This window comes from Centrocercus urophasianus, unplaced genomic scaffold, assembly GCF_019232065.1.
Source record: "Centrocercus urophasianus isolate 14NV4802_14NV808 unplaced genomic scaffold, USGS_Curo_1.0 seq_16, whole genome shotgun sequence".
Taxonomy (NCBI): domain Eukaryota; kingdom Metazoa; phylum Chordata; class Aves; order Galliformes; family Phasianidae; genus Centrocercus; species Centrocercus urophasianus.
Window position 1 is genome coordinate 19853943 of NW_024884711.1, and position 24171 is coordinate 19878113.

At 40.8% G+C, this 24171-nt stretch overlaps 2 protein-coding genes across 2 annotated transcripts; one reads left to right on the forward strand and one right to left on the reverse strand.

The window, feature by feature from the left end:
* Positions 1-946: 946 nt before the first annotated feature.
* Positions 947-5044, forward strand: AGR2 (anterior gradient 2, protein disulphide isomerase family member). Its single transcript, XM_042817025.1, has 8 exons — positions 947-1032; positions 2573-2710; positions 2788-2851; positions 2933-2985; positions 3244-3317; positions 3707-3770; positions 4200-4283; positions 4722-5044. The coding sequence occupies exons 2-8, from the start codon at positions 2581-2583 to the stop codon at positions 4769-4771; spliced, it is 519 nt and encodes a 172-aa protein (XP_042672959.1). The 5' UTR covers positions 947-1032; positions 2573-2580; the 3' UTR covers positions 4772-5044.
* A 2962-nt stretch (positions 5045-8006) lies between these two features.
* Positions 8007-23352, reverse strand: TSPAN13 (tetraspanin 13). Its single transcript, XM_042817484.1, has 6 exons — positions 23252-23352; positions 12171-12338; positions 11386-11466; positions 10213-10326; positions 9785-9895; positions 8007-8835 (listed from the first exon to the last, which is right to left on the reverse strand). The coding sequence occupies exons 1-6, from the start codon at positions 23312-23314 to the stop codon at positions 8761-8763; spliced, it is 612 nt and encodes a 203-aa protein (XP_042673418.1). The 5' UTR covers positions 23315-23352; the 3' UTR covers positions 8007-8760.
* Between the last annotated feature and the right edge of the window lie 819 nt (positions 23353-24171).

Here is a 24171-nt window from a genome sequence, read left to right on the forward strand (position 1 = left end):
TACAAAAGATTTTTATTTTTTTTAAGTGATCCAAAGCACTATTTTCTCTTAAGTATATTTGAAAAACATGCATGTCCTGAACAGCCATCAGAGGAACACTGTAGGTCTCAGAGAATAAACCCACGTATCAGATGGATTTTGCTCATCCAGCTAAGTAACACTCAGCCCTCACTGTAAACCTGCAGTTTCAATTACACTAGAACACAAGAGGCCTGCACCTAGAACACATTTTTGTTTCAGCCAGTTGTGCCAAAGACCCTCTTGCTGTGCTGAGGAAGGATTAGGGTAGGCCCTGTAGCACCAAGATGGACATATGGGAGAGAGCTGCCTCGTTGTATGAGAGCCTGAAATCTAAAAGGGCTGGTTTTCATGGTGTATAAGTGTCCACACAACTGATTAAACTTGGAACTTGATTTAAACTCTTATTTAAGCCTCAGCTTATAAGCACAGTTCCTATAGCTACAAAATACCTCTCTGCCAAGAGCTTTATAACCATTCCCTTACATTTCATTAAGCTTTTATTGTGTGGTGTTATTTGTACATGTATACATACATGTATAATGTGCACAGTTAATTACCTAATTAACTTCTGGAGCTCTGAGTCACCAATTTAACTTTTTCAGAGGAATAAAGGAATGGTGACCCATGTGCGTTTTCCAGCCAATCAAAAAAAGACAAATCACTCCTCAGGCAAATCAGGAGCCTCAACTTAAGCTTACCTGGACTTGGATCTTTGCCAGCATTTTTAAATCACTTTCTTAAATGTTCTAAAAAGCCCCCAGAAACATCTTTGAGCTTTACAGTCGGTGCACAGCAGGAAACTCTGGTATTAATTCATAACGAAATTAACCCTGAATGCTTTGGTATGGGAAAGATTGGCAAGTGTAGCTCTTTAGGAATAGTATTCAAATTCAAAGCTCATGGGTGGAGACAGGGAGTGCAAAGGTGCATAAATAGGCAGGAGGGAGCGTGGTGCTCTCACTGTGACCAGGAACACCTTCACACCCTGACAGGCACCTGGCTGAGCACACGGTAAGTCAGCGCTCACTCTTCTGAACTGCCTGTGTAACACTGGGCTAACTGGGGCTGCAGCAACGGGAGGGAGAGGCAGCAGAGTGGGCACAGCACAGCTACTAGCCATAAGGACACACAGATATGTTGTGTTCGCAAGTTACAAGACGCAGGAGAGAAGGGGCTTTACAGGGCAAAAAGCTAAGCAGAATTGCACACAGCCTTCCAAAGGGAAGTTTTCAAAGGGGAAGTTTAATGTTTCTGCCTTGGCTTTCTGCACCAGTAACAGCGTAAACTTTGCCTGGTCTTTGACTTCCTTGTCACACAATACCTTTTTTTTTTTTTTTTTCTCTCCTTTCAGTAAGCATTACTTCCTCTACAAAGCTACAGCTAAAACAACTCAAGGCAGCCTTGAAAATCCATTATATTTAATGTAAATTTACTCAGTTTTCTTCCTTGTGAAGGAAACTTTCCTTGGGACAGGTATTCTCCTGCAAAATCCTATTTCCTGCTCTTGAAATCCACTCTGTGGATGCTTAGAGGTCTATTGGACACCCAGCAGTTAAGGACATTGTATCACTGATGTGGATTCAGCTAATACCTCCTTCTGCCGTTCTTACCCAGAGAAAAGACTCTATTTTCCCAGACTTCCCATTTTCATTGTCTGAATTTTAAAAGATGCTTGTTTAAATTTTTGCATGAATGTTTTGAATTTTCTGTATTGGTTTTGGAATTCCTTACGTCTTTCTACAGTATCCAATATACTGGTATTTCAGTTTTAGGAATAAGTTTAATGAGAAAACATAAGGTCATGCTAAAGCGTTTTCCCCCTTCAAAGCATCCCAGCTGAAATGCTGAGGAGCTTCCATCAGTCATGCCTTGTCTCCACCCCCATGTCTCAGACAGGTGCAGGGCAAGCAATCTGCTTTGTGCTGCTTATAATGGCAAAATGCACTTTAGTTCTCACTGTTCCCCACTCATTCTATTATAGACTCTACTGCTTTTCAGGATTAGGTGATGCTAATTAGAAGAGACAGGACAGTCTACAGTTTCAACAGCAGCATTAGGCTGTGTCTATGCTAATAGATCACTATTAAACTCAGCTTAGACTTCTACATCTCATCTGAGTTGCTCTTGCTGCAGAAGGAATGAAGAGCCAACATGAGTTAATTTGTCAAGACCCATACTGTTAAACTGCCCAGTTACTTTATCAGTTGGAGATCCAGAGTGAAATAGGAGTTCATTAGGACTTGAAAGCACTTTTGAAATAGGCAAAACTGTTGTTTCACTGAGCAAACTCAATATATGAAAAAGGAACAGAGAGAAAAACTTAACACAGGTGCACTTTAAGAGGACCACAGGTCAATGGCACAAACACAGCAGAAAGCAGCCAAATCCTTCATGACTCTTTGCAGAGCAAACCTCTCCCTTCCCTTACACTCCCTGGAGCAGTTGGCTGACTCACCCAGCTGCATACCTGACCACGGCAGCGCCTCCGGCTGCACCTCAGAACCAGCAGCAGGGAGGCAAGGAAAAATGAAGGCTCTCTTCCTCATCCCAGGAGCAGCCATGGAGAAGACCTACGCATCCGTGTTCCTGCTGCTCATGGCCATCTCCTGTGTTCTGGCGAAAGATATAGGCAAGAAGGAGACGAAGGAGACTAGCACTAAACCAAAACTGCCTCAAACACTCTCCAGAGGTAAAAACACATAGATACTACAGACCGTACTTGTGTGTATGTGAGTTTTTCCCTACTCTCTCCTTTCCCCTGGGCAGGCTGGGGGGACCAGCTCATCTGGACGCAGACGTACGAGGAAGCCCTCTTCCGCGCCAAGAACAGGTAGGGCGCCCCCGCGCTACGGCGCCCCCTACCGGCTGCCCCGCGACCGCCCCGCTAACCGGGCTCTTTCCTCTCCCCCAGCAATAAGCCCCTGATGATTATCCACCACCTGGATGACTGCCCACACAGCCAAGGTAAGATTTCGGCACGGGAAAGAATAAAAAAAAAAAAAGGAGGCTTTGTACCACCACGCTCACTCTTTACCACAGAATAAAACAGAGTTAATCGTCTGTCAGTGCAATGGACGTAAAAATGTTATTTGCTCTAACTGTAAACCACATGTTCTCACATTCATTCTATCAGTTTGTTTGAATTTTCTTCTCTAGGGCAATATTACCGGTCTTATAAATTATAAATAAATAAATAATCATTCCTCATTGCTTTCACTCTAGCACTCAAGAAGGTCTTTGCTGAACATAAGGAAATACAGAAATTGGCTGAAAAATTCATTCTCCTGAACCTTGTGGTAAGTGTCCCTTTCACACTTCAGCTGAAAGCAATAAAGTTTTATTTTTGATTATGGCTCTTCTAGCTCTAAGTAGGCTCTTTTACAGCTGGGATTGGCTAGGAAAAATGCTCAGTGCTGGGGCATAATAGATTTCGTAACAAAGCTCTTTCAACTCCAGCTTCCATAACCACTAAATAGGAAGGAATTTAAATTTTAATGTCATACTGTCATTAACTGTTATCATCAATTCTCAGCTCTAGCAGTTTAAAGACTGTATCCCAGGCAGCAGATTTCTGAAATTGTTAATGTACTGCTTAGCCTGCATTATGCTGAGCATAAAGAAGAAAACGTCCATGTTACATGCTGTCTTGCAATCTTGACCTGGAACCTCATTTGCTTTCTTCCAGTACGAAACCACAGACAAGAACCTTGCACCTGATGGCCAGTACGTCCCTCGGATTTTGTTCATTGGTGAGTACCTCTCATAATGACAGCCCCCCTGTATTCAGGTACACATATCACCAACACATCCTTATAAGCCTAGGTCACAAGGATCATTTTCAGTAGACCACAGCAACTGCCATCTTATTCCTTCCTTGATTCCTTCTTAAGATCTGTAGGCTGAAAACAGTCTCAGCTTATGGAGTTAACTCATGCACTATGCAGTGACATGGGTCTAAGGCTGATAAACACAGATCAGAACCAAACTTCCTAACAAAACTGCAAACAAAATGTTCAACACAGAAGTTCAGTTACATCATAGAATGAAGGTGAGTTGGTTGTTAGTGGAAGCAGACTTGCCTTGCAGGAAAACTTAGGAAGCAAGCAGAAGTGCAGGAAGATTTCTTCTGCTTCAAGGTTACTCTTGTGCTCTGCAACTTTTCTCCTCCTCTTTTCCAGATCCTTCCCTGACTGTGAGAGCTGATATTACTGGAAGATACTCAAACCGTCTCTATGCGTATGAGCCCTCTGACATTTCCCTGTGTAAGTTACGTGTTCTCAAAGCAGTCACATCTTTTCCTGGATAGCACCAGGCATTACTACCCATGTGCACCTAGTGCTTGCTGAAGGACCATTATCTGCCAGTAGGGGTAGGTTTGGGAAGGGTGCAACTGCACAACTTACTGCGTCAGTTTGTCCTCTTACATGCTTGGCTTTACAAGTACTTTGAGGACAAGTGCAGGTGGCTCAAGTTCAGAAAAATATAGATCTGTTTTTATACTCGTTTTATGAGGTGTTAAAACATTATAAAGCCCTACATCTCCAGGTTACCGGAGTTCATAAGATGCATAGTGCATCAGATTCATTATAGCTGTTGGCTTTTGAACACAGCTTTAATAATAATGACATTTCTTTACAGTAACTGGTCACTGGCAGATGAAGTTGCAACAAAAATAACATGCATGAATATTTTATTTCTAGTGTATTCAAATATGCAGAAAGCACTGAAGCTGCTGAAGACTGAGCTGTAAAGAGAAGGAGGATGCCCTGAAAGACCACTAAGTCTGGTTTTCACATCTTCTCCACTCATTCACACTGCTGAGGAGACTATTTAGTGATATTTAGTAATGTATAGTGCTGGTTTATGAACATAAACACTAGTTTTATGTTAGCACTTCTGTACAGGGCAGCATTTTTAAAAGCTGGAGGCTTTTAATTTAAGACATACAGGGGAACACTGTATGACCCAATTGTACAAATGATTTTTTTTTAAATAAATCCATTTCAAGTGTTTACATACAAAACGTTGCTGTGTTTTTTATTCCTCCCTATTATCTATCACTAGTGGAGTAAAATCAGCTTTACTTACTCCCACAGCTTGTTACGTTCTATCCAAGCAGCTTTTGTTTGCAGTTTTAGCAGCTGGTAAAGCTCCATTCCTCAGCAGGCTTTCTCTTCATTCATTTTCTTGTAATAGGACCCTATGCCCAGCTCTCATTACCAGTCCTTTCTTTATAGCTAGATAAGAAGTGCAGACCTTTCTATGCTTACAGTTAATTGTGTGGTAACGTGCCTAATGCCTGAGCCTTTAAGAAGAGGAACACATTCTCAAACATTCTCAAAACGTTTTCAATCATCTGAGATAAGAGGACGTGATCATTTAGGTGTGGTATTGTTTTTAAAACTGGCTGCATCTGAAGTGATTGGAGGATCATCATTTCTACATAAAGCTCTTTTCAAAAAGAAGGTTAAAACTGCTTCTCTTAGATCTTGGATCACACTGGAGTTCAGTAAAACCTTGAGACTAATAATGAGAACTTACATTTGGTGTGCACAGTTAGCTTTCAGATCGCTTGAGTTTGCTTATTTAGAAACCCAAAACGAACAGCAGATCTAAACAAATAAATCCTGCAGTTAACGCTGTGCAAGTTGGTACCACCCGAAGGCTCAGGCCTCCACTAAATCGAAATTATTTACAGAGGCTCCAATCCTTAAAATAACACTCAGTACTTAAAATAACACTCAATCTCTTCAGAAAATCTGGGAAATTATTTCTGACGCGTATGTGCTCAATAACTTGAAGCACACAGGATGAAGAGGGTTTCCTGCATGTGGGATTTCTGCAGGTCCTCCAGGCCTTTCCGCTAGGCCTATTTAAAGACTTGCTGAAGTGTCTAAGCGTTATGATGTAATGTGATGGAAAGTACAGCGACTGTAGCAAGTTGGCACAACCCCAGGATACAGCAAATGAGAACAAGCCCCAGCGCAGCAGCCACAGAAGCAAAGAGAGAAAAAGCACTCACCATTAGCAGGCCTCCAGCAGGCAGGAGTCTCCAGAGCAGGCACCCTCACCTCTGCTGCCAACCCTCACATGAGGTCTGAGAAGGGGTGGATCCTGGAGAAGCATTGCATGCACCTGAGCTCCTCTGGGAGGAGGGCCTCTGGGTTGGCCCTGCCTTCACACCAGGTGCTCAATCACTGGTTCAAGCTGTGACTGAGCATTTCTGCTACACTAAGGAACAATTTAGAATTGTTTGGTTTTGTTTTGAGGCAGTTATTAATCTGTGGACATCTTAAAGAAGGAGAAGATGGATTTCTCCTTCCTCTAGAATAACGGGCTTTATGAAAGCATTTCAACATAATTAATGTCAAAAAGCATTTAATATAAGCACTGAATGCTCCCAAACTGCCTTGTTATTCTGATATTCTGCTGCTGTTAATAAGCTCCTAGAAGATTTGGTCACAATTAAGTCAAACTCTAAAGCAGTCAGAAAAATTAATGCACCTCTCCAGAAAACAGCAATAATAAAAATGTTGTACGTCCAAAACTGTTTTCTCAAGAGGAAAGACAGGAAAAAAAAAAAAAAAAAGAAAAAGAACAAAAAAGCCACAAAAAATAATAAATTAATTAAAAGTTCCATCTAAATACATTAGAAGAGTACAGCATCTCTTCTATACTGATATGCAAGTTAGGCTTCTAAAGCAAGTCTCTTTCCCAGTTCTAAAGTCAGAATAAATCAGTTTTATTGTGTCCCTTCCCCCACCTTAAGTAAGTGAATCCACCTCTGATGTGAATTTCAAGGTTTGCAGTTGTTCGGTTTTTTGTTTGTTTGTTTGTTTGTTTAAATCACAATCTTCAAAAGACAAAGTGTTACACATACAATAGAAAAGCTTTAATCGAACTCTACACTCCACTACCTGTCTTTTGAACACTAAAGGAAGCTCAGACTAAATGTTCTGAGATGTGACAGCTCTAACATCGTCACATTTTCACTATTTTCTCAGAAATGCAAAATTACATTCCAGTATCACCTACTATACTAATGAAACCAGAGCCACCCCAAACCAAGCTGTAAATAAATCAATAAAAAGAAAGAAGAATCAAAATTGAAGCAGCCACAGAATATTATTTCAACCTTCTTACAACTTCTTAATACTTCTCCTCTAATTTATTACATTAACACACAAAATACAGGGACTAGGAAAATTAACTGCCGCTAAGGACAGCTTTGGGACGATCTGTTCAGGTTCAACACTTCCCTTTGAAACCTCATGACAATTCCTTCTTGAGCAGCCCTAGGCACACAGCAGTCTCAAAGTGTTCTGATGAGCATATATTTCATCTTCTTTCGGACTCCTTTCCCAAACCAAGAAGGCAGCTTCCCAGCAAAGGGAGAGCCCTTTGAGAGCTACCACTATTAACATCCACTGCCTCCCTCTTTCCTCCACACTCAGATGCTGTATTATTTGGCAGTTTAATTTAATAAGCCTCACTTTCTCCTCCTGCAAAGCTGTCTTTTTCAGGCTACAGCAGCTACCTACCATGCCTGAGGCAGCAACTTAAGGAAGAAAAGGTACTGTGCAGGCCTATGATTCATTGTGATTAGAAATAACTGGAACATTGTGCACCTCTGGTGTTGACACCTCTGTTGACATCTTCCAGCTCATCTATCGCTTCTGTTAGAGACTGGACCAAGGACTACACTTTCTTTCTGCTCAGACAGCACTCAGCACGTGAATTATGCACATTTTAATTCTTTTCTCTTTTTAAAACAAATTAGTGGAAAACACAATTGGTTCCCCCCCACCTCTGGTTTTCAATCTCTCATCAAATCAAGACTTTTAGGTGGACAACAGAGGAATAAATACTGCTAAGTTACTGCAAGAATAATTTTACACCATCTGTGAAAATGTTTGTACAACTTTCCAAACACCAAGTCAAGTTTCTCACATGAACAAGACGACAGACCACTACCGACTCTGATGTCGTGCAAATACCAAACTTCATTTTGATGTCAAAGAAAAAAACAGGTTCAAGTTGATTAGTTGCAGATTACATTCATTACTGTTCTCAAAGTGAAAATATCCAGTAAAAAATAAAGTACTTTTATTTTCAAAAAGAAATCTAAATCTACCAAATAGCCACAGCAAACGGGGAAGGGAAAGGGTGAAGATTACAGTAGTCACTTATGTGCAGTACAGAAAATAACAAAACAACTTCAACTTTTTTATAACCTTAACAAGAGAGTGAGACCATTATTTAGACACAGAATGCAACTAGAATTCATCCTAAATCCTAATCAAATCATACAATCAAACAAGCACTAAACACCCACCATTTATTTTTGTAATTTTAATGAGAAATTAGGTGATTTTTTGTAATTAATGAATACAGCAGAAAACACTTTTTTTTTTTTTGGACACCAGAGAAGCTAGTAGTGCTTCAAAACTCACTGAATAGAGTTCACCACACCAACTACCAAAGTCTTTAACAAAAAATTATCAGCTCAGAACAGCATTCTGATTCTGCCCAACTACTGGATATGCCAATCTACTTCAAGATAGTGATTCTTATAAGAAAAACAGTGAATATTTAACAATGAAAACTGCAAACTTATAGAAGGTAAATTTTCCTTCTGGTACACAGAGTATTCCTACTACAGAGAAACACTAAACTATGGAGATCTAGTATTCTGAAGTAGAGGATGCAGAAAGAAGATTCAAGTCCTTTATAAACTTATCAAAGAAAAGCACTAGGGTTTGCACGGGGATCCTTTTGGTTCCTGTATCTATAGGTCAGCCAGACTCCCAGAATCTGAAAGAAAAACACAAAGATATTATTAAGCAGTCTCCCCCTTATCTTTCAACAGTTTTACAAAACTTGTTTTAAATGTAAAATTCTGATAATGAATTTACAGCACGAGTGTAGGGTATTTTGCTATTGCTAAAATTACACAATCCCATACAACTTTCTTAATTAGAAAAAGAATGCACCTTTCTCAGAAAGATCTATCTAACAACTCAAAAAGGAAGGACAAATCTGTATCCTAAATGCTAGAAGAGTATTTATAATAGGAGCATCTATTACTATTCTTTCCCCTCTTTAAATGATAAATATTTGTAAACCTTTTTTTAGGATAATGATAAAGTAATATCCTTCAAATTTCTTTCATTTTAAAGCTACAGCTTAAGAATAAGGCTATTTTTCCAGTACATTTTCAAATTCTGTCCTTTTCCCTCTTCAGCTCCACATCTCAGGTAGAGAGGCCACAATTTTTTAGTAAATAAATGTGGGCAGAGGTAAGAGATGGGTTCTGCTTTAGGTGCTATATCTCTTGCTGATGTAATAAAAGTGGTCTGAAACTGCACTACGCAGCAGGAGCAGAATTCTAACATGTTGACAGGATGTGGAGCTTAAAGTCCAAGCAAATAAACCAAAAGCAACAGCATGTCCATTACTTTTGGATAACAGTAAACCTAATGAGTTAGCTTTCTGCAAAATCTACAGCATCACATTTTAATGAGGTATCTAGTCAATGGTTTGTAGTGTAAATAACGGAAAGCTGTAAATACCCCCAGCCCTGTTTTTGTCAGACTTCAACAAGCTGACAGCCTGGAAAATTTTGACCTTATTAGATTTGACTCCTGAGACATGAGACAATACTGGGAGTTCCTGTAATGAAACCCCTAAACTTTAAGGCTTTTTTTTTATTAAAAAAAAATGGTGAGATGAGAGCACACTGCTTTCTAATCTACTCATTTACCTCTGTGAAACTGAAGAAAAGTCCTATGCCTCCAACAAATCTGAGCACCATTCCCGAATATTCTTCTATTATTGGCGCACATGGTTGACACTGGTGACTTCTAAAACAATCCTGTAACAGACATAAACAGAAAATTGCATCCTGTTTTCTGATGATGCTTCACTGACTGGCACTATTTTGTTGGCTCTGTTGCAGACTGCAAACCATGGGCAAAACTTTGGGAATTTTAAGACTCCAGAAAAGCAAACACAGAAATGACAACAGGATACAACCTTTAACGAGTGCTCTGCAGTAAGATTTCCAGTAAGTTAAGGAAGGACCTTAGGATCAGTGTGACAACTAATTTACAGATTTGTTAAAAACCTCTGCCTTCAACCAGGAAAGAAATTATAAATTTTGGAACAAACAGGATGAGAGAAAGAACTTACAGAGGAGCAGGTTTCATTTGGATCAAAAAATCTGAATCCACAACAATTCAGATTTCTCTCAAGGTCTGTTCTTGCACTTTTAGTGTTATTCCATCCCACCTCTAGAAGTTGACTCTGGAAGGTATAAGCAAAAACACATATTAATTGAACTGCTTTCTATCTCAGTGGAAACAAATATTCTCGGCAAAGTAGATGATCCCTTTTTGCTGTCCTCACAAGAGTCAAAACAGGAGTTTTCCAAATATATCTCAAACACAAACCTTATTTGTGTGTACCTATTCAATGGAAAGAAGTCACAAAACAGAAACTGCTGTGCTCACCCAGTTTTGCTCCATCGATTACATAACATTTTACAGTTAAAACCTTCAGATACCCATGTCTAACAGGATGATATATTAAAAAATGACCTTAACTTTCAAACAGTCTGGATAGCTAATGAGATTGCAACACCTAACAGCAGCAAGTTTGGTCATAAATGGTCATAACTCATTTTCTTCCAGTCTTCTTCCTAAACCTGACAAGAGCACTAGTAATGGGACATGTGACTAATCTAACTAGGACTGCTCAGACTTTAAACAAATCACTCTGTTACATGTAGAGGAAGTAGATCATTTTGTCTTGTCCTTTCTTTATGGATTAAGGATTGTTCTCCATACCCCACAGAAGTTGTCTTTCTTTCCCACAGATCTGCTCTGTACCTAATACAGTTGTCACCTTTTCAATTACATGAGAACAATTCAGTGGTTTTTATAAACTTTACAATGATTACTGTAGATTTCATCAGCTTATTTGGAACTCATGAAGACATGATATAATCAAGATACTATGCTGCTACACTTGTGACCAAAAACCTAGACAGAAACTTTAAAACAATTGTTAAAGGACAGCTGAAAGGCAGGGACTTAAGAGATGTGTGAACAAGCCACTATTAGACGTGGATTAGTAATGGGACTCAGTGGGTCAGGCTGATGGCTGAATTTGATGATCCTGAATATCTTTTCCAAACTAGATGACTCTATATTTTTTGAAGGCAGATTTTTTTAAAATATACTCTTCATTTAGAGGAAAGCTACATATAAATATATGCATGCATGCACATGCACGTGTGTGTGTGTGTAATAAGAAATAATGTTATGCTATAGGTTAACTGAGAAATCAGGAAGTATTTCTTACCTGCTGTTCCTTGTTCAGTGCCAAACAGGCACAGGAGACAGAAAACTGGACAATGAAGACTAGCAAGAGAATAATCATGTACTGTAAGCAGTAGTTAAAGACGCATTCTCAAAAATTTTACTTATAGAATACATAATCATTGGATTACATCAGGTCATCTGAAACAAAAAGCTACAGATAAATTCTGACTAGATGTGGAAAAGATTAAACTGTATCAAAGCAGAGGATGTTATTTATTTGGAGTCCACAACCAGAAAAATAAGAATATTATCTGATTTAATCTTTTCTCTCATCTGCATAGAACAAGTTTGTTACGCAAGGCAGACTGCTTACGCAGTGTTGGTAACACAAAAAGGGACAGTAAAGCACCATGCTGAGAAGGCCTGTGCTCATTTCTAATCTGAGTTCACAATTAAAAAGTAGGTATGAAAAGAAAGTGCTTATTGGCAGCATATGACTGTGCATTCCTCTGCCAGCTCCAATCATTTCACCGTCTATATCATTGTCCTCCATGTTAAATCATATTAGTAGTTCACATACTCTAGGTTGCTTTAGGGTTAAACACACAGTGAGGATTTATGATACAGTGCCTCACCTTAAAAGCTCTGAAAAAATTAAAGTATTTCAAAATTTTTATAAAAGGGAAGTGAATATTTCTGTCCTCAGAGTGAAAAAGAAGGGTAAAGCTGGGAATTTCTGCCTTCCACAAGTGGCTTTGCCTACCAGAGCAGATTGGTCACGTAACTTGAACCAAGCTGTAAACCATGTAATACACTGAAGGATACAAAGAACAGCAACACTTGGTGATGTTTCACTGCACCAATCAATCCAACTAAGGCAATGAAGAAGAGGAAGATGCCTACAGCAATTGCCACTCCAACAACTCTGAAACTAGAGATGAGGCCGAAGCCAATTCCCCATGCTGCAATTCCAATCAGCAGCAGACTCACCAGCTGGAGGGAAGAGAAAACAAAGAGTTAGTCTGCATGTAGAAGAGGCTCAACCTACACACAACTACATTCTTTATGTTAAAGCTGTCATCAGAAAGGTATGTTTCTTTCCAGCATAAAGAGAAGCAGCACAATTCTCAACAAACCAATTCCCCACTTCATCCAAAAGGTGATTAATTACCAGATGTTTTAAGGCACACACATTCTTCAACACTGTCAATGTGGAGTTGTTCTAACTTAGCCTACCTACAAGACGAGCTGTGCTGTGTGCCACTGATTATCTAGAAACACTGAATTTGTGCGGATTATAACAGGATTGACAAATAAGATAAAAAACATCAGCTTTACTTCATAGAACAGAAGAATGAAAATCCCAGATGTTTTCTGAAATTACTGTAGTTAAAGAAAGCATGGCTGCACAGCTCTGGACATGGAAGAGAGCACACAGCCATGATTTACTGTAATCAGAAATATGGTTGCATTAGTTTATTACTGAAGATTATGTATAGTTCATATATATATATATATAATATAACACAATAGTTAACAAGGTCACACAAATATATTTTTTTCAGATCTGTATCTCAAGGACTGCATGTCATGAAACAATAAAGGTGTCCTGTCTTTGCTACATAATTAGTCAGGAAAACAGCTCTACTATGAAGTAAATCCTATTTCAAAGCCCAAAGCACTCTTATGCTATTTCCTTCCTTTAAAAGATGGTATTCAGGGAAGGTAAGTGGAATCTGTCTCCGTTACTTTACTGGAATTTATTGTTTATGCAAGCAGGAAGCTCCAGCCTTTCCTGTTTCCATGCCAAAAACACAGAACATTAAAAAAAAAAAAAAAAAAAAAAAAAAGAAAAAAAAAAAAAGAAAAAAGAAAAAAGAAAAAAGAAAAAGAAAAAAGAAAAAAACAACATAAAAAGCTACAGAGAAACTTGCAGTGAGTTACAGCAGGAGGTAAGCAGCAGTCAAAGCCAACCCAGATGACCGGTACACAAGATGCCTAATGCTCTCATCCAAACCTGTCAGACCGTGCATAACATTATTACATTCTGTTACATAGCATCAACTCAACTTGGGAGGTTAAAATTTGAATAAGCTTGCCCTCACCAGAAAATACCCAGAAGATGTATCATTATCAAAACCAGTATGTGCTCAATTTAGTCCAACTCCATGATTTTACACCACAACAAATACAGAGCAACCATTTACGCTTGCTGGCTGGTTTCTGTCCAAACAAGATGTATTATGACATTTTACTGCTTATCCAGAGGGATTTTTTTAAAAAACTGTAAATTTCCAGCTTAGCCATCATTACAGTGTGTTTGCCCTAAAGCAGGGCACTTTTCTTGGTTTCAACACAAAACAGGTGAAGATGTATTTTTCAGCTACAGTACCTTTCAGAAGTCTGGTCTGTGTAATGCTGCTTTTGAAACAGAAATCTTAGAGAACATCAAGGAAGTTGTAAAACGAGTTGTGATGCTCATCAAGACCAAAACATGGTGTGTGTTTTCTTCCACTTGTGTTCAAAGAGGACAATGCCTCAGAAAAGTTTTTACAAATAGCCAGTAACCCTCAGGAGAAATTTAAGACAGGCCAAAAGAATACAAGGATTTGCCACACCAACATCTTTCTTTCACCACATGAAGAGACAAAAGAATGGTATCAAAGTCAAGGAAATTTTTCAACAATAAGTATAGTTTTAGGATTAATTCACATTAGTTTTGTTTCTCTCAAACAAAAAGCCTTAATCATCATATTAAGTTAAAAACAAAACACTGTGCCAAATTGTTATGAATCTAAACTACAGGGAAGAGGAAAGAAAACAACATAAAAGCCTTGGCTCCGACACAGACAGATTTTCTGATTGCATGCAGCACAGGGCTATGAACTACATAATGTTACTGCTAAAAATTAGCTTTGCTAATCAGTTAAGATCTATCCATCCTGATCTATGCACATTCACTTTATTGCATTGTCTGATACCACTGGGAAGAGTTATCTTACTATATAAGTGTCAGAAGTGAACAACAAAAGAAATCACATAACTCAATTTCCAATCAGAAATGGCTGAGTCAGGCTGGTTGGGGCCCTGAGCAACCAGATCTAGCTGCAGATATTCATTCATTGCATTCATTGCAGGAGGGTTGGACCAGATGACCTCTGTGTGTCCCTTCCATCCCAAATGTTGCTATAATTCTACTTCCTGTACTTCACATCAACTTCAAAGCACTGAACTCACACCACCACCACACAGCTCTTGAAGGTGCTGTCTCAAGAAGAATCTCAAAATGTGTCAATTTTCAATTTATTTCACAAAGAAAAGCAGAAAAAGTAGGAAAAGCATCTCCTAATCACTTTCATCAGGGCTTCTTTCTGCTGCCTCAGCTATGCTTCAAAATATTTATCTATTCAGATCTTTGTTCAATTATTTGTCAAGTTGAAAATGATTAAATCAATTTTATTCCTACAAGCATCAAAATCAAAACCAAAATCTGTGCCTAAAACATCTGTTAGATACAGGGAGTGTTGGAGCAGCACTGTACCAGTTCTTGCTGCTGTTAATTCTCTCACTTTCCATTTTTCAAAAGACGTGTACATGAAATTAAGCTGTATGACACTAGAAGTTATTACTGTGACTATCTTGCCCAAAAAACTTTTCTGGTATTAAGAGTTACATACTAAATCTAAAACTGCCACAGTTTTCAATAGAGAAAATATTCCAGGCTTAAAATCCGTCATCAGACCTCAAATGTTCAAGAATTAGGCAGAAAAAAAAAAAAAGTTCTACCTTCTCTTCGAGAACAGTAATTTTCTATTCCTATAGGAAGCTAATTGTTCCTTAAAACATCTGGAAATTCATTATGATCACAGGTCCGTGTCACTGGGCTCTGGCTGGCAAGCAATGTAAAAGTACTTCATCCCATCAGTCACACATCATGTGGATGAAAGCCACTATCAACTACTCTACTTCTGGTCACTTGAAAATGCGCAAAATTGACCTTGCATTTTAAAACTGAAATGGAGACAGAAAGCCATTTTTCAAAACAGATTTAGGATTAAGCTCATGCCTCCTTCTGCATGTTGAAAGATAGATTAAATAAATGGCTGTTATTCTTTCATTTTGACACTCAGAATCATCCCTTCTGGTTTCTCATTACCTGGTCAACAGGTGGCTGCCAAGGAAATATCAGACATGCAGGTCAGCGGTTACCAATTTGGGCTGCAGGTGTAATTAACTGCTCAGATGCAGATCTTCATGAAATAAACTCCATCTTGTAAATTGAGCATTTCAGCTCTTTTGTCCCCAAGGCCCACCCCAGAAGAATAAAAGCGTTTTTTCCCTGTTATTCATTGCATAACAGAATGAACAATACAGATACGTAGTTTCATTGTGCTGTTTCACAGCAGCAGCTTTGGGAGCTTACTCGCAGAGAAAATGATGCCATCCTTGGAAATCAGAAACATAAGTTTCCAATAAGTTTGCCGATCTATATTTCCAATGTAGATGAAATGCAATTTCATCTATTCAATGCAATCTACTAAAAATAGTCCAGTTTCTACTGAATACAACCAGAATCCATTTTTCCCACAGTATTCTCATTAGTAAGCTGAACGAATGTAGACTGGAAAAATGGAGTGGACTGTACAACTGAACAGAGACCAGATGGACTGCTGAGTTAAAAAACTACTGGATGGCTCAGTATCCAGCTGGAAGCTGGTAAGAGGGTTCATAGAGGGGCTGATATCATGCAGTATCTTTATAGACAACTTGAGCAATGAGATGGAGTGAATCCTCAGAAAATCAGTGGATGATACTGAAAAAGAAAGAGCAACCAACTCTTCAAGTAGCAGAGGTTCAGTTCAGACAGACCTGATGAACTTGAGTGAGCAAAGAGAAATCTCACAAAGCGCAAAATTCTGCACCAGGATTGCATCTGTGCATCTTGGGAACAGACTGGCTGAGCAGCCTTGCTGAGAAAGAACTGCAGATCACAGACTGCCAAGTGGAATGGGAGCCAAGAGTCTGCTCTCACCACGAAGGGAAAGTCAAGAAGAGCGGGATCAAAGGAAACTCACACTGCAGCTTCACCAGCATTAAGTACTGAGTTCTATTTCAAAATTCCCAAGTAGAAAAGGAATGGGAGAGCCTGGAAAGGGTCACCAAGTGGCCTGGAGCCTTGAGAGTGATGTCTGAAAATCATGGGATGGAGCTGGGTTTGTTCAGTCTGACAAAGATGTAGCAGTTCAAGGGTAAACTAATAGCAGCTGAAAATGAAGGACCATTGCAAAACCAATGGAGGCAAACTCTCCTCGGGACTTACTGACAACAAAACAAGTGCAACAGCCATAAGGTAATGGCTTGAAAGGTTCTGGACATCAGAAAAAAACCAAACAAACATCTGCAAGTTGGTTTGGTGCTTCTCAAAGGTGTTGTTCTCAAAGGTTCTCAAGACTCAGGTAGATAAAGCCTATCAATCCAGCATTGCTCACAGTCCTGCCCAGAGCAGATAAGCTCCAAAGTTGCCCCCAGCCAACACTCCCACACTGCCACTGGCTGCTCCACCGCAGGAACCTTGCCACTCTCCTCACTAGAAACTGAAGCCTTACCAGAAGAATAGGGGCCAGATTTAGCACTGAGCAAGGACTTCTCTGAATCACTTAAATAGAGATTGCAATCATCTCCTAGAACTCTGTCCTCTTTCCTTTTCTCTTCTTACAAGCTGCCCTCAATAAAAGAGAAATGAATGATTCTTCAGAAGTACTTACAGAGAGATATAAATGGTCTCATCCACTTAAGGCAAGTTTACATAGGGAGTAAACAGGCATTAAGAGCAAAAGAATGTATTAAAATCTCAAAGTAGTGAAAGCTGTCTCACAAAGATGCTACAGGCACATACTGTCCTCAAACTGGAGAAAACAGAGCCAGAGGAAGCGTGTGCATGTGTGGATAGTTAACAGCAGCACTCTGAACTGCAAACTCTCATTTGCTATACAGTAACTTCACCAATACAAACTCCAGCAACCTTGTTTAAAAATGCACACACAAGCACAGGCTTAAGCACAATCCAATATATCACTCATTCATTTGAAATTAAGTAAATGCTTTCCCTGAGCAGCCCTCCAGCAGCACGAGTCCTAAGAGAAGTGCAGTAGTTTTCACTATGAGACCAAATACTTTTTCTACAGAGTCTGAAAATGATAATTAAGAGAACAAAGCGTATTGCCTACAGACGAATGTTACTCTCATGTCAGCATCTCCACAGGAGAGGCTTTAAGGACTGTAAGTTCAAGTTCAGTGTAAAGAATCGGATTCCATTTTAAGCATCTTCCATTATATATTAACATGGTTTTTTTTTTTGTTATATGTACACATATATACATATACGTCACACTTAATGGATATTGCAAGTTATGAGAATGGCATTTTCTATACTTTTAGATGGTTTTAAAACAGTAATTTATAGAGTTGTCTGGATCTCCTTTTCCCTTACAAATATTATAAAGGCTAATGCTTGATTGTGTTAACAGTAAGTTAGCTAGAGAAGAGGACCGGCAAACTCATGGTGACTTCAGCTTCTGTCACAAAGAATTTCTTTGGAACTTTTTGAACTTTACCTCCTCACAGTACTTCTTCAGCTTTATCAAAAGCAAAGCTGGGGCTGAGCATCTTCCAAAATACTTCCAACAGAAAGCAGAATCTTTCACCTTTCTGAGACTTATTTAAGTGGGGAACAATCAATAGTCTGGTTACTGAACAGCTGAAAGGACGTGATGTGGAGCAAGACATTTATGTGAAGGGTAACATTCCTGTCTCTTATCTCAGAACCCAGTTCCTTTGGTCAGATGGCTGAGTACACAGTTCTTCATGCTACTGGCCAATAATTATTATCAAATCATTGTCGATCACATAACAAGCTTCTTTAGTGTTAAAATAGCAATGAGATTTAACCCATTTTGTACCCTATAGGTTTTAGAAATAGGAGCCTTGAAATGTTCCTGTGTGGCAGGAACACTTATCAGCCACGATGTTTACTTATGTACTTTGAGATGGGAAACATTTTCAGGAAGCCCAGTGATCTCACAGATCCTTCTTCCAAACATGGCTCTCCCTCAACCTAGAAATAGCAGTAGACAATCAATGATTTAGGCTACTATTAATGATTTAAGGCTACTTCTGACCAGTCCAAGTGCTTCTCTAATCCATGCTTGTTTTAAATTATAATAGTATCTACTTGCACTGCTAGAATAGCTAAAAATATCAGTGATATCAAGCCATGCCATGTTCCATGTAACCTCCTCCTCCTGCAGCCTGCGATTCTCCAGTTCTGTCATTAAGCAAGCTCAGCCTTCCTGGTTCCAGCTGCAGCACTCTGTACAAGGCAAGTGTAAATACAAATCCTGCTCACACTTTATCTAGAAATCCAACACGTCTGATTTCCAACCATGCCACAAATGGCTGCCATTTTGGATACCAACTGACACACAGCACATCTGAGCATGTTTTCTGACAAAACGTTTCGTTATTATTATTTGCTGTAGTCACTCTTTTGTATTCTGAAGCACGACCACAGAAAACTTCCCAAAAAGCCAATGAAAACAAACAGCCTAAGTCCACGTGAGCAACACTGACCTCCCCTGCCATGTGCTTGGGAGCTTCTGTACTGCTGCCTGATTCACACATGAAGAATAGATGGCACAGCTCATAGTGCTGCCTTCACCATATCCTTGGAAAAGGCAAAGGCAGCTCCAAGGCGAGCTGCCCTGCAGCCGAGCATCCAGGGGGGGACAAGGAGCCAGCCCAACACGGGCTGGCAATGGGGCAAACTCTTGGCTCTGCACTCTGAAATGCAGACTGGAGATACCAGGCACAGCTGCCCAAATCTGGGATTTTTTCTCCTCATCTTCGCATATTTACATAATGCAAGGAAAGCAGTCTTGACAAAGGTGACAGATAGCAGGAACAGAGCAGTAACTCTGCACTGAGAGAACAGACAGCAATAGAAGGGGGGGGGGGGGAGGGAAAGAAAAACCTTGAATTCAAATAATTTGAAATGATGCAAAGAATAGTGCACTGAATAGGCAGGCTAGAAACTAGTTCAGAGAGCAAAGTACTCTAAAAAAATAAATGACTTTAACAAGGTTCTTTCTAACGTTATAAGGAAATACAAATGCTCTTACAGCATTAACTCTGTGGTATTAAAAATGGTTTACCATTAAAATTCTGTCTATATGTTCTACTTTAAATCAAATAGCCGCTTCCGGGTTTAAGAAAAACTGGAAGCCTGCTCATCAAAACAAAGGAAAATGTGTGATGTTTGCTGCTGCAGGAAGAATTAAGTGGCTGCTCAGGTGATAAAAGCAGCACCTACCAACCAAAAGAACTGTCAGTATTTTTTTTATCTTTAATTTGAATACATTTAATCTTGTTGCCCAGCTAAAGTTTCCATCTTTCATCACTTGCCAAGACATGGGAATTTCCCTTTCCTTTCTGAGAATCTGATTTGAAATAAGACATCAACTATTCACACTTGAACAGAATTACTCAAGTCTTCCTTGGGAGGAACACTGTCTGCTTAAGGAAATCCTGGTCTTAATAAAGCGAGCAAATATTGCTGAGGCCAGCAACCACCAGGGTTTTTATACCTGCAAGATAATCATAGAATGGCTTAGATTGGAGGAGACATGGATAGGGCTACCATCCACCAGCTCAGGCTGCCCAGGATTCCATCCAACCTGGCCTTGAACTCCACCAGGGATGGGGCATCCACAGCTTCTCCAGAGAGCCTGTGCCAGGGTCTCACCACTCTCTGAGGAAAGGATTTCTTCCTAACGCCTAAGATAAAACCCATCTTTTAGATTATTCCCTCTTGTCCTATCATTATCAGGCCACGTAGCAAGTCAGTCCCCCTCCTGCTTATAAGTGCCTCTCAAGTACTGGAAGATTGCAATGTCGCCTCCTCAGAGCCTTCTCTTCCAAGCTTAACAAACCCAACTCTCTCAACCTTTCTTTACAGGAGAGGTGCTCCAGTCCTCTGATCGTCTTCATAGCCTTCCTCTGGACCTGCTACAACAGTTCCACATCCCTCCTGTACTGAGGGCCCCAGGCTCAGTACTCTAGGTGAGGCCTGAGAAGGGCAGAGTAGAGAGGGATGCTCACCTCCCTCACCCTGCTGGTTGCTGCTCTTTTGATGCAGCCAAGGATACGTTTGGCCTTCTGGGCTGCAAGCACACACTGCTGGCTCAAGTCCAGCTTTTTGTCATCAGGACACTCAAGTCCTTCTCTGCAAGGCTGCTCTCAGCGAGTTCTCCCAGTCTGTTTTCCTATCTCAGATTGCTTCAACCCAAGTGTAACACCTTGCACACTGCCTTGGTTAAAACTCATTAGGTTCTTGTGTGCCCACTTTTTGATTATGTCCAGGTCCCTCTGGATGGCATCTGTCCCCTCTACTGTGTCAACAAATAGGAGAGAGATAAGAAGGCTTTAGTTATGTGTGCATCCTTGAAAGCTGCTGGACTCTGTGTGCAGATATTTTGAACAGTTTCCACCAGTCTGCTGCTCAAAGGGAAACAAGAATATGATCAACTACATAAAGATAAAATTGGTCATATACCCAAAACTAGTACTTGTATGTAGACAAACAGCTCTTCCACTTCAAACCTAATTCCAGAAATATATTTCACTTTATGCATACTAAGTCAAGAGCCTCAGTTATTTTTCTGTACTCTTCTTGTACACGTGACGAACCATATGAAGTCAGCAAGACTCAGCATAGATACCAGACGTGTTCATACAAGACAAATTTAAAAATGGAATCTGAGCCTAAGGATATTTAGACCAGAGAAGAACCAAAAGGCACCAGCCAGCAAATATAATCTGAAAGGAAAGGTTAGTGAGCAATTAGGTTACTTGGTTTATGGTTTCTTGCCTTAAACCAGTAACTGATTACTGACAGAACATGTATTTTCCTTGGTGCTCTATCATAAAAAGTAGATCAAGAGAGCATCAACAAGATCAGGTTCCTATATCCTAATTTGTTGTTTTAAAATCCAATATACTTTAAAAAAAAAAAAAAAAAAACAGAATATAAATTGCAATCCCTGACATTAGTTCTGAGGGATAATTTATTCCAAACACGTGACACAGACACAAATCAGTGCTAGCAGAAAAACATTCAAGCATTACCTAATTGAGCTTATATTTCCCTCACTGGTACTCCCACCAACTATTGCTGTGAATTACTGTTGTTTAAAAAGATTAACTTCTTGTTCTGGTGGTCTTCCACATGTTTTGCCTGTTCGGAAAAACCCAATTGTTGCATTATCAGGGTTTTATTTAGCCCAGAAGCAGAGAGGTCCATGCATTCTGCAAGAATTCCTCCAGACTTACTAAACATTTCATGTTATTTCTGCAACTCAGAAATGAAAAGTGTTCATCTTGATTTTGCCTATCCTTAATAGGTGACACAAGAAATAACAGGTGGATGTTCTAGTTACGCTGCTTCAAAGTCATTCCTTCCTCTTGGAAAAGCATATGTTATATGCATAGAAAAATATCAAGTAACACCCATAAAGTAAATTCTGCTCAGACATCAGGCAAGATTCAGGTCATAGGTGCACTGTGCAGGTACTACAAAGAGATGTATGGAGGTCTCAGGGATCAGATCACCCCTTTTTGAGGCTAAATATGCTCAGAAGACCTACCAAAAAAAGGAAAAGAAAAGAAAAAAGAAGCCTTTTGCATTATCTCTGGTTTGTTTGAAAAATCAGGGTGGAGCAATCCTTCACCTTGAGGAGTCTACATAGCTACATTTACCTGCAACCACGGATGGCAAATGAGGCCATGCCTACCTGTCCCCTCTGCTTTGCTGGGGGCTGGCATGGGTAATGCACAGTGTCACAGGCATCCTCAGTGACTTCCAGCAGGTAAACCAGGCACACTATGCATGCTCCAGAGATTGTTTTAGGGACATCCTCTGCTCTGCAAGCTCCTCTAAGTAACGCACGCAACAGCAGACTCTCCAACGCTAAAGGGTTTTGTTCTGCTCTCTTCCAAAGCAATGTATTTAAAATACAAGGTGATGCTCATTAATAAGCAATTCTGCCTTCAACACAGGCGCTTCTACATCCTCTCACACTCTGCCCTAGGGATTACCATCAGGTCCAGTAACTGCTGTCTATGAGAACTGTTTGTTCTGATGAGCAGTGATAAGACCTGCTCTCCTGCCTTACTTTCACGAAGGGATCAGGCTGTTATCAGGAAAGCACAGGCACAGCCTGCCAGCCCCGGCTCACCCAATTTCAGCGCTGCGCATCACCTCCAAGCTCGGCTGTCCAACACCAGGCTGCCAACAGGAACCATCAGAGGACATATTACCTTTCCAGAAGTGCTGCAAGAGGAAGCCATTACACGTAGCCCTGTTTCTTTCTATTTCTGTGCCATTTGAAAATAGATAAGGAGAAAAAAAAAATGCCTACAGTGCAATTGGAGATTGTACAGCTTTCTATTGAAAATACACCCCGAAACTCGCCCAGAAGAAAGCAGGCATCTGCCACCTTCGGGCAGGAGCTTCCCAGAAGATGCGTTCTGTCAGCTCGCGGCAGCAAGGCGGGCAGGCACGGCGCTCACCTCCCGCTGCAAGGCGCGCCCTGACCCCGCTCAGCTCCTTTGTGCGGCTCAGCGCGCCCACACGGGGCTCCCCGCAGAGAAGCACTTGTCTCAAACCCTCGCAACAACGGAGCCAATCCCGCTCACTCGCGCCGGGATTCCCCTCCGCAGAGCCAAACGGGGCCTGGCAGGCTGGAGGCCGCCCGGCCTGGGCTGAGCTCTGGATTTCGACCCCGGAGGGCCGCGTCCCCGCGGCGACAAACCCGAGGCGGCCGCCTCCCTTCCTACCCCGACCCACGCACCGTGTAGAGCAGGTTGAGGGCGCAGAGGCAGTTCTTGGAGCAGGCGAAGCCGCCGCACACCATCGTGCCGCCGCCGGGAGCCTCGCCGCGGGAGCCCGCCGCCGCTCCGCCCCCGCCGCCGGCAGCAGGTGAGCGGGGCCCGGCGCCGCGCCCGCTGGTTGGCCGCTCCCGGGTAAAGGTAAAGAGATGGAAATGACGCGAGGAGCGGGCTGGGAGGCGGCCGCTCTCCTCCGGGGCTGGGCTCTGCCGCCCGCCCACCCACCTCCAGTTGGGCTGACGGGGCTCGCGGGACCGGGGAGGGGGTGGTGGGGAGACGTGCCCTCGCAGCGCCCTCAGAGGGGGCGAAGGGAGGATCTCATGTACCTGAGGGCGATGGCGGGAGGTCTGGCATCTCCTCAGCCATTTTGTTGTTTGGGAAACTGTGGAGATTCCTCCCTTCCTTTTCCATGTTTACCTTTGATGGCTTAATTCCTTGTGTAATCAAAAATAATTACTCGGGGATTTGTTTTTCCAGGGCGTTTCAGCATTACAAGCAGTTTGTCTGTATATTTCTTCTTAAAATTATTATTGATTTTTTTTTTTCTGTGCTTTACTTTTTTTTTTTTTTTTTTTTAAAAAAAAAAAAAAAAAAAAAAAAAAAAAAAAAGTTAACCTGTGTGTATTTCCTTCCCTTGACAATTAAATACTTTTTTATTATAGGTAGTCTGATATAGAATAGAATAGAGACTGATCTGTCTCTATTGCACCCTAGCGGTTTTACCAATGTTCTAATGCTCTTTCCAGTGGACTGGAGTACTGCCACTGCTCACTGGCACTCTCTAAAAGCTTGTGCCTGCTGTAGAATCATAGAATCACTAGAGCTGGAAAAGATCTTCAAGGTCATCTAGTCCAAAAGTCAGCCCATCCTCACCATTCTCAGT